Source organism: Poecilia reticulata, chromosome 12 (genome assembly GCF_904066995.2).
Source record: "Poecilia reticulata chromosome 12, P_reticulata-male-v2, whole genome shotgun sequence".
In the NCBI taxonomy this organism is placed as follows: Eukaryota; Metazoa; Chordata; class Actinopteri; order Cyprinodontiformes; family Poeciliidae; genus Poecilia; species Poecilia reticulata.
The window spans coordinates 5,849,033-5,860,283 of record NC_088841.1 but is presented as its reverse complement, the minus strand read 5'-3'; the positions used below and the strand labels follow the sequence as shown (position 1 = coordinate 5,860,283).

The following is an 11,251-nucleotide window of genomic DNA, read 5'->3' as shown; positions in this document are numbered from 1 at the left end:
TCCATTTTGACATGTACCCTACTCCAAGCAGAGAATTTTTGTCAGACTGGTGAGCCCACTTCTGTGTCATGGCAAACAAATCACCATGATGTACTAATTTTTATAAACTCAAATGCACCACAGACCTTATATATATTAACTCTAAATAGGGTAAACAGAAACATTTTGTAAAAGGTTTAGTCAAAGGTGTGGAATACACTTTTTACCACTGTTTGGGGCTATCCCATGTACCATGAAGGCATCATATGTTATGCCTTTTCTTATTTATGCTTAATTAAATATTTAACAAAGATAACACTACAAATACTGCCAATATTTTCTATATTATTTTATGTAATTTACCTAAATATTCTTTAATATGCCTCAATCCCAGTCGGACTTTGTTAAACCTCTTTTTCTCCTTCTGCCGACGTGCACGAGGAGCATAAACATCTACACGTGGGCAAATCCGTGACGCAACCACGTACAGCACGTACTGTAAGCAGAAAAAAATGCATATAGCAAGCAGAGTGGATCAAAAGACCTTTGACGATGTTTAAGCAAAAGTCAAATGTAAGCGTTTTATTATTATTCACGTATGTTTTACGTGAATAAAACATACGTTTTATTCACGTTTTATTCTTTTTTGTGTTGTTAATTTTGACGTCTGTGCTTTCTGATCTGTTTGTTGTTCAAAATGTTATCTATTCAATCTGTTCATAGTTTGTTGTTGCTGTTGTTTTGTTGTTCAAACCTAGAGGCTATTACCATATTTTGTTTTATATGTTCAATATAATTTATTTAAAATGTAAACGTCTGTATTTTGTCATACATGAACACGAGTTACACTACTTTAGTCTTTATGCTCAATTATCTTCTGCTTTTATGATCACAAATACACTAGAGCAGTGGTTCTTAACTTTTTTTGACGTACCGAACCCACCAATTTCATATGCGCATTCACTGAACCCTTCTGTAGTGATAAATAAAATATGATTTCCCCCAAAATTCAAGACATAGGTGACCCAATTAGAGTTTAGTTGTGTCACCCCATGATCACTCAGTCTTCTTAAAAGGTAGAGTCTCTGAGAACAGTTTTTCAAAATATAGTCAGTGTTTTCAGCAAAGTTGAGCTGACTGTCCAGGAACGACTCAAGGTATTTAAAATTTACCACAGTTTCAACAGGTTGGCCATCGAGAGAAACTGGAACCACTTTAAGGTCTTGATAGATCATTTAATTAGCTCTACATTCTTAAGAGAATGAAAAATTTCTAATAAATAATAAAGACTTTGCCGTATTCTGATTTAGTAATGTAATTATATTAGTTGTGTTACCACCGCCACGTCACTAGAGGCAGTAGCAACCCTGAAAAGATGCGACTAAGGAGCAGATTTAGAAGTACACCGAAAGCTACAGAATTTGGTAAAAACTGTGAGCTTTGCTGAAGTAATTAAAGACAAAAGTTCAAATCCCTGCTGAGAGTGGAGCTCCTTCAATCAGGGCTCCTCCGCAGCCCTGATTGGCTAAGCAATGTAACGTGATCCTCTGCAGCAAGTGATGGCAAAGCGGGGCGTCATCACGACTTTACACAAGTGTGTCTTTACCTCCGCGGCAGAGGCTCCACCGAACCCCTGGGGTTCGATCGAACCCAGATTAAGAACCACTGAACTAGAGGAACGATGAAAATGTTTGCAGTGAAGATGTAAATTTGTGCATTTTGTTCTTTTAGTTTTATATTCAGCCAAGCTTTTGCTCCTATTTAAATAATGTTTTAATGAAAATTGCTGTATAAAGAAATCTATTGTTGGGAAGTTGTAGACATGCTGTAATGATATAAAATTGTCATATAGTTGTCTAAATTATTATTATTTTTTAAAAATAATAATAATTTACATTTACATTTTTACTCAAGGTATGTTTGAGTGCCTTGACTGAAGATAAATTGATTATCTGATTGTGCGAGTGGAAAAACTCAAGTTGTTTCCACGAGGTAAAATGTGTTTGGATACCAACTGGGGGGAAAATAGCATGTTTTCCAGCATGAAAACCCTTTTAATAGAAAAACACTCCATGTCATGTTATTTGCAGACCCAGAACTCTACATGAATAAACAGAAAATCAAAAACTCCCTCAGGACAGCCAAGTTTTAAAACATGCCCACATAGTGAGAGCGAGCATCTTAGCTTCACTAATTGTTCTCTTTTTGGAAAAAGGGATTTTACTCTTCAAGTTCTCTTTAACTCTGGTGTGGGACCTAATGTAGGGGTTTAATCTCAACACAAAGACACTTGAACACATCTTAATTTACGAAAAAGATCAACCTTTTTCCCCATTTCTTCTTAAACTGTTCAGGTGGTAAACAGAGTCCAGAATAGTGAGAGATAATATTTATGTTTTGGTCTTTACAGAAATCTACAGATCACTTCTCTACAAAGATATCACTATGTTGTCCGTTTCACTGAAATCTCCCAAGTTTCTTGAGCCAATAAAATAATTTCTAAGAAGCAACAACAATTTTATTTTGAAACTTTTAATTCAAATATTTTTTTGCCACCCATTTGCTTTGAACTTCACAATTTTGGGTCTTCATTGTAAAAAACTTGGACACAACTGATACAATTTATTGGGATTTTATATGATAGATTCACACAAAGTAGGCCATTGTTGTAAACTGTACAGAAAAATTGCTTTCAATGTTTTATGCAAGTAAAACAATATTTAGAAAAGTCTGTCTTTTGAATTTAGTGTAATTTAGCCTACCTTTAAATAAAATCCATTCCAAACAAGCTGTTCCTAATTGGTAAATAGAGTCCACATGGGTGTAATTTATCTCAGCTGCTCTTTGAAGGTTACACAGATTTGCTACAGAGTTTTAGAGAAGAGGCCATAAAGTTGTAGATCTACAAATAATAAGAACCCCAGGGGAAGGGCTGCTGGATATAAATGCATACCACAGTTTTGATATTTTAATTAAGAAAAAAAATAACTTGAGAGCCATGAGTGACTTTTATTCCACTTCAAAATTATGTGCTACTTTGTGTCGGTCTGTAACATTCAGTTCCAATAAAACACATCTAAGTTTGTGGTTCCAAAAAGGCCAAATGTTAAAAAGCTTTGGGAACATGGAGACGTTTACAAGAGATCCCTGGTGGAGGAATAAGTTTAAACTGGGTTGTTGCTATTGTGTTGAAAGTTGACTTGTTTTCACTTTCAACAACCCAAAATGAAACAATCTTTTGTACATTAATTATAAATAGGAGTTTTTAGGTATTTGGAAAACCTCTATCACTTGCTTACCCTCCATGAAATGATTAGGTAAAAAAAGAAAAAAAAAGAAAAAAGCATTTCCTTTGCTGTTTCTTACAAACACCAACCCAACACATGCAGATTTGGTTTGCTTGTTTTATTCGTTCATTTATTGTTTCACACAACGTCAGACACTTTTGGAGTGTAATGGCACGAGTTTGAAGCTTGCAATACAGTAACTTGACATGGTTTAGAATCTGACTCAGACATCTACTGCTTGTTGAGTCCTACAAGATACTCTGAGACAGAGTTAGATTAGACAGTTTGGGTTTGTGAAGTTTGAGGGAATGTCACTCATTTTTTTCTGCTTTTCTTCGGAGGATTTATTTTGGGGTGTCAGGTGCAGGGAGGGAGGGGGGGCGCTCAGGCATTTTGGGTGGCCTTGTCAAAGAGGACTTTCAGCTGCTCCTTCGAGGTGGCCTCTTTCTGTTGCATCAGGTCGGCGTGTCCCTTGGTGACACCCCAGCTGTCGGGTTTGGACATCGAAGGACAAAATGGCCGCCCGGAGGCGGGCTGTAGTTTCTCCCAGTATTCCCGACGGGCCCTACGCACAGGACCAGATTCCATTAGTTTACATGTTAATCCTTTAACTGTTATTCCCAAAAGGGAAAGGATTTAAAACGTAATACTTTAGAGAATTATCTACCTGGCTCTGACCCAGGGCTTTGTATGCAGCTCCAAGCCGGTGCCCCATTTGCCGTGCTTCTCGGAGCCGGCAGGAAGGAAACCCCGCTCCGCTTCCAGCTCTTCAGAAACAGCACGGATGTGGTAGGGCTCGAACCCGCAGCACCCGCCAATATAACGAATGCCAGCGTTGTACGCTTCCCGGGCGTATTTCTGCATGTCCCATCTGGTCAGGATTCTGGGCTCTAGGGCTGTTGGGGAAAACGTATGTAAATTATTCTATAGTCACAGTTTATTGTCGGTGGGGCTGGATGATCCAGCTATAATAATAATAATAATAATAATAATAATAATAATAATAATAATAATAGAGAAACTGACAAAAACAAAGGTTGACTGCCTTTGCCAACTATGTGAAAATCAACTGCAACAAACCTTTAAAATGTTTCAGAAATGCAGATAGGAATTCTAAATATAATGATATAATGAAAATAAATAATAAAGAAATATTCTTACTAAATTCTTAATTTTGTAAGAATTTTTTTTTCAATATTGGGACTGATATTAATACCAGATCCCTATCAAGCAGTTGTTAAGCACGGTGGCGAAACTTGAGACTGCAGCTGTGCAAGTTACTCAGCAGGTTGCTGCTACAAGTAGCTCTACAAGGTGTTGCTAGGTAACCAATTAGTGAGTGAATTAGTTGATGCCACCACCTTTACGAGGTTGGCTAAATCCTTTCCTCTACCTACATCCCCCAGAATGCTGTGCGGCTCTAGCTCGGAGTTCAGTGACATTATTGAAAATTCTATCAGATGTGTTATCTGCTGATATTGATTACGTGTCTATCACAATATATACTGCTCAAAAAAATAAAGGGAACACTTAAACAACACAATATAACTCCAAGTAAATCAAACTTCTGTGAAATCAAACTGTCCACATAGGAAGCAACACTGATTGACCCGACGAGGGTCCCCGTTGTCAATCAGTGTTGCTTCCTAAGTGGACAGTTTGATTTCACTGAATTTTGATTTACTTGGAGTTATATTTGTGTTGTTTAAGTGTTCCCTTTATTTTTTTGAGCAGTGTATATTGTTACTGATTTACTGTCCAGCCCTAACCGTCAGTGTCTGGGGTGAGAAATAAAGCGAAGTTGAAGTGCTCACCAAACGGGAACTCGGGAAGATCGATAAATCCCTGTCGGTTGCAGTCGGGGGTGTGGAAGCCCAGCGGCTGGGACATGTAGTGGGCCTTCAGCCCGGCCTTTTCCACTCCTTCCTTCATCAGCTTCACGGTCTTCACGCAGGTCTCTGGGTCAAAGTGGCAGTTGACGCCGACAATGTTTGCCCCTGCAAAACAAATGAATAACTCTGTTACACTATTACACTGGCAAAACAGTGTTTTTGTTTGTTTGTTTTTTCCTGCAAAGGATAATGTTAGTCCAGAAGTATTGTTCTGATTCCAACACGTACCCATAGTTGTTTTCTGCCGTAATGTGTTGACATCACCAGCAGAGGGCAGCACAAGCCTACCATGCTGAACGTTAAACTGAAGGTTAAACTTGCGTCAGTGACCCAAGTGTTATTCCTCAAATATGACATTAAGTAAGAAGCTACGTTTTTATTTGCACATGTATTAAAACTGAGGTTTCATGCTGTAAACTACATTCAAAAACTGAAAAAAAAACAACAATAGGAAACTGAACATTAACCAGAGGCAGCAACACATACAGAGTGTTGAATTTCCATCAACTTTAGTCAGCAATTCATAAAGGAGGATTATGATTTTCATACTGTTGTTGATTTTTAGACAACATGAAAGTTATTTGGAGCAGGACTGGATTCAGTCTTGCAGGTCTGTGTTTTTAAAGCAAAGTAACACAACAAACTAGGAACTTTCTATAAATTTCAAACTTTTAGGGAAGTATGTCAAAATTAGCAGATTTTACACACTGCTCTATGCTTAGTAATTATATAAAATCTCTGACTTGCAGTGTACAATCTCTCTTATTTATATTTTTAACTTTGTATAGAAATAAATGCTTCAGTCTGCTTGTCACTTTGCTGCCATAATTTCTATTATACTCTACTCAAAGCCCATGTAACAAATTACAGCACACTCTCATGCACTAGACGTTAGTAAGAACATCTAAACATCAGATAAAATGACAGGCTGTGTTATTTATTAGCACTGAATTGTGTAACACCCATCCGACAGGTGGATTTAGAAAATAAATCTGTCATACACACATACTGGGCTCTGCCAAGACTGAAATCATACTGATCATTTAGACATTGTCACAGCTGTGAGAAATGATCTGCTTACACCTGTCTGAACAGGATTCTTAAGGAGCATAACAAAAAAAAAAAAAGAAAAAAAAAAAAAAAGAAAACACGAGTCATGTGAAACTCCTCACACATTCGCTTGAACTTCATCTGCTCTCAGGATGTTAAAAGATTTTGTAAAAGTTTGCTAAACAGTTTGTCATAAGTTTGATATAAATTGCCTGTATGAGTGTGACATAAACTGTTTAGGAATTTGACATAAATTGTGTAAAATAAAAATGTCGTCAATGGTGCAGTGGAGGGAAAAAAAACAGATATCTCTTGTACATCGCTGATTTGTGTTTTTTTCCTATCCCTATTTATTTGTTATTTACAAATTATTTATTCCAGGAGTTTGCGCCTCTGCATAAATCTGGTCTTGTGCCGTTAGATCTGGGTTAGCTAGTCATCTTTGCTGTTTGGCAATACTACACACTACATTCCTGCACAAATGTAATTGTACGACACTATAAACAAAGTGCCACTTATGACTGAAATACCAATCTAAATGCGTCTGCAGCGACCACTGGAGAAAAACACCGACAGCTTTAAATCCTTAACACCCTCATTTGTGGGCCACATGCTGCATTCCATGGTCTCGAAACCAAACTTTGAATTTCCACAGCAGAACTTTGTGACATGAAGACTAAAAGCAACACCGGTGGCATTTAGCCGCAGTGCTTACATAATCCGGTCGGGTTAGGAATACATATAATTTGAAGTTGTCCATGTGGGGTTCAGAATCCACAACCAGGTCATAGGAATGGTTTTTACCCATCAGGCTACGACACGACGGGTTATGAAAAACCTCGTTACCTGCTTTCACAAGCTTGACGGCGCATTCCCCAGGACTGACTCCATTCAGGTCTCCCTCGGGTCCGATGCACATAGTCGCAGCCACGGGTTTTCCAGAGGTCTTCAGAACCTGGACGGCCCACTCAGCCTCCTCCACATGCTCAAAGTACTGAGCGGGGTAGAATGGACAAGGACAATCTGAGTTACAATCTGTGACGATTCTTAGGAATAGGAATCAAAACACTGGAGCGCGGCAACTGCTAGGTGCATCTGGTGATGTTTGCACCTTTGGATTTTCAGAATACAACTCACAGACAATCGGTAAAGTTTCAAAATAATAGGCACCCCTGGTGCAGCAGCACCCCCAGAAAATGTTCAGAGGGTTGGAAAAAAATTAAATAAAAATAATTAACTAAAACTTTTAGGGGGGCACAACTAAACTAAAAAAAAGAAGTAATAATAATAATATATTTATATTAATACATATTTCATTTTAGTTTTGATTTTATCAATTAATTTATTGGGTTTTACAACGACTACAAGATGACTTTGTAAAACTTTCTAGGTCAACATTTTTCAAGAGGAGGCCATGGTCCCCCCTTGCCCACCTTTTGAGGATGCCACTGCCCTGTTGAAAATGTGAACAAAACCTGTGATGGAAATGCCAATCTGCATCATATTTGTATTTAAAATATCCTTGTATGTGAAAAGAGCTTATGATGTTACACACTAACAAGTTCTCCAAGTGCCTTTTGGATAAAACACAGGCCAGCACTATCACACATCTTTTACTATACTTCACAGTATAAGTAGGGGCTTTTCCACATATTAAGGTTTTGCTTAAGTGTTTGTTGATGAAAAGCTCAATCGTAACCTTGTCTGACCAAAGCGCACAATTACATGTAAGGATCATGTAATTAACAGGAATTATTAGAAGTAACTAATCTTGACACGGGATGTCGTCAAAGACAACATGGAACTGAACAAACACTCAAATTATAGATTATGAGATTATTCTACTGCAAAATAACTGACTCATTCTAAGGCTTTTTACCCACATTTACTAATGTCTCATTAAGTGTAGAGGGAACTGCACCTAAACTAATTTTGATTATGAAAATGATTGCTTTTGTTGCCCTCTTGTGGACATAAACAGTCCACCCACCCTCAATCACAGCAAGTGTTCAACCTCCATATGTTGTTGAAGGATTTTTGGTTTGGGAGGTTTTTGTGTGTTGTAGGCAAGGAACACTGTGAACAAGAAGAATTAAAATAGAATTAAGGGACCAACATTGAGGCATAAAAGCAGAAAACTGTCTGTATATTTAAGGTTATCTGCATGTTTGTTTCTGTTTTGTTTTTTGCTAAGAAAGGAAAATTGACACACAGATATCCTCATTGGGATTTTAAAGTGAGACCTCCTTTCGGTGAGGTGCATTAACACGTATAAAAGGTAGCAGTTTTTAATATGGAGTATCTGGGCAGTTGCCCAGATACAACTGCCCAAGGCAGCATTAGAAAGGGGAGGGCCACCCAAGAACTACAAAATATATTTTTTCTGTCTGTGCTACCCTGAAAAGGTTTGCTATGTATAGTGGAATAAGTTTTAATTGCTTGCCACATACTAGGAAACTAGGTTACCTGCTTTCTGCTGAGGAAGAAAAAAAGTTTGCATTTTAATTGGTTGGGGGGCGGCACCAGCTACATCTTGTGTTCGTCACATACCTCTGCGATCAGAAAGTCAACGTTTTTCCTGACGAAGACGTCGATCTGCTTCTTGAAGATGGCCTTGACGTCTTCCTCGCTCTTACAGCTGAGGTACGAGGGCGTCTGTGAGACTCCGCCCGCCACCAGAGCGTCGCCCTCGTCGGCCACCCCCCTGGCCAGGTCGCAAGCCGCCTCGTTGATTTGCTCCCCCTGAAAGTTCACGAGGAGAAAAAGAAATGCTTCACTTTTACATTTAGTGCAAAAGCAACCTTTATGGTTCAAAGAGGAGCGTCGAAACCAGATGAACTTTTTTGCACTTTATTACATCACAGTTAGTTATACATGTATTTTATTGTGATTTCATGTGATATATATGGAAGAGGATCACTGGCAAAAAGAATGTAAACTTTAATCTTCTGAAAACAAAAGTCGGAATTCTGAGACTAAAGTTGTATTTCTTAGAAAAATAGGTTAAAAAATTATGACCTTTTTTTTTTTCCGAATTCTGGCTTTAATATTCTGATTCTTAAAGTCAGAAATCTGAGATTAAAATCTGATTTGCTTCATTTTTCAGTAGCCCTAACCCTTTTTCCATAGCTATACAAACAAAAAGTTGAAAACACATTCTGCAGTCACCAATAACATAACAACGTAATGTAACAAATTCCCAAATAATATTGCACTTTTGAGCCCATGTTTCTGATAACATGAGTTATAATGTTAGTCACACAACATTGGGAAAAAAACTGAAAATAACTACAGCCAATAATGTAATAAACAAATGGACTGGATAAAAAGCTACGCGGGCCAGATTTGGTCTTGAATTTGACACATGTCAAAGCATATTCATATTCGAATGGCCTAGTCAAAGTCCAGATCTAAAGCCAGCAGAAGATCTGTGACAGAAAGTAAACATAATCTTTAATTAATATTATTTAATTAAGCTATCTGCAGGCGGGGGAAGAGAAAAAAATCCAGTAAATGTGGAAGTTCAGGAAGTGTGAAAACTTTCAGGAAGTGTAGCTTACAGTGAAGCGCTGAGTGTTCCCTCTGTTCTCCAGTTTATCGTCGCTCGCATAGAAGGTGAAGGTCTGCATGACGTTAGAGCCAGCTCTCAGGAACTCCCTGTGCAGCTGCCGCACTGGAACAACACGCAGCTGTTAGCGCATCGTCTCCACCGGGAGTCAGGAGATCAGAAGACAAGGAGAGAAAAAATAAAAAATAAAATAAAATACGGAGCCATGCAGTTTACCTGCTTCGGGGTATTCGGCCGCGGCCTCAGGAGTCCACGGCCCCGCTTTCACGTAGCCTCTCTTCTCCAGGGCGAAGACGAACCCTCCATCTCCGAGGACCACCTCTCCTGCATCCAGGCGCTCCAGAATGCCCTGCGCGCGTCGCAAGAAAGTTGCAGGAAAAGACGTAAAACACAACGCTGTCTGACGTAATTAATACAAATAAATAAGTGCAAGAGAAAGAGCAACAACATTTTAAACTGAATTGTGTACATTACTCTTCGCCGTGCGCCCTTACTTTCTTTGGTGCCATGGTCTCTGCGAACGCCTGTTCTCAGCTGCACTGTTCCTCCAAGTCTGTGAAAAAGGATCCGTGAAGGCATCCATGCTGCATTTATAGTTCAAGACGGGAGCGCAACCCCTAATGTCACAGCAAGAACCGCCTGCAACCCCTCTCCACACGCGGATCGTCTTTCCAACTCCCTCCCTTGCTATTAGCTGCAAGTTTGCACAAGGAATTTATTTTGGCTGCCGTTGGACGAGACAAAATGTGTGATGTTGGCATCACACATTTGTGTGGTTTCAATGTTTTTCTTTTCTGCGCTAACGGCCCTGACATGCCAGGAAAGCGCCGTGAAGAAGATAAAATCCCAGTCTTGTACGCTCTCACTTTTGTCTTGTACTCACTGACACATATGAGGTTCCGTTCGAAAAGTTACACAATAAACAGCAATATTTTTGGTTTATTTAGCCCGTCAAAGCAAAAATAAAGAAAGAATGAAAGAAGAAAAAAAGTATTAAATTTCAGCCTTTTTTGCCATGTTAATTAGATCCAAATGAATTTATAAGCAAACTAAACGGTTAGCTTTCAAATTAAATATTACGTTAGGAAGCTAAATATTTAACTCTCAACTACTAAACACCAAGCAGGCTAAACATTTAGCTAAATACTTAGCTTCCCCCGCTAAATATTGGGATTGCTAGCTAAATAGCAAACTAAATACTCAGCATACGGCTAAATATTTATCTCGTAGCTAAATTTAGGTTCAAGCTACATGTCTACCTAATATGCTAATTAGATTGGCGGCAATGGCTTCTGTGGTTGCTCAAGTAATGTGTTTTTTTAATTATAATTCCTTTATCGCCAATTGTTTTCCTCTCGACGTGTCCAACGTGCTAGCTGAAAATAGGACGTGCCGTTTTAATGGCTCTACTTGTAGACGCCGACTCGTGGATGTACAGCAACAGCTTCTGCGTCAGGACACTTCCTGTTCATGTT

General features: G+C 38.7%; 1 protein-coding gene across 1 annotated transcript; it reads right to left on the bottom strand.

Moving 5' to 3' along the window:
- Window positions 1-3,369: 3,369 nt before the first annotated feature.
- Window positions 3,370-10,421, bottom strand: bhmt (betaine-homocysteine methyltransferase). Its single transcript, XM_008423424.3, has 8 exons — window positions 10,271-10,421; window positions 9,993-10,125; window positions 9,769-9,881; window positions 8,759-8,950; window positions 7,055-7,202; window positions 5,081-5,263; window positions 3,934-4,162; window positions 3,370-3,831 (listed from the first exon to the last, which is right to left on the bottom strand). The coding sequence occupies exons 1-8, from the start codon at window positions 10,283-10,285 to the stop codon at window positions 3,651-3,653; spliced, it is 1,194 nt and encodes a 397-aa protein (XP_008421646.1). The 5' UTR covers window positions 10,286-10,421; the 3' UTR covers window positions 3,370-3,650.
- Between the last annotated feature and the right edge of the window lie 830 nt (window positions 10,422-11,251).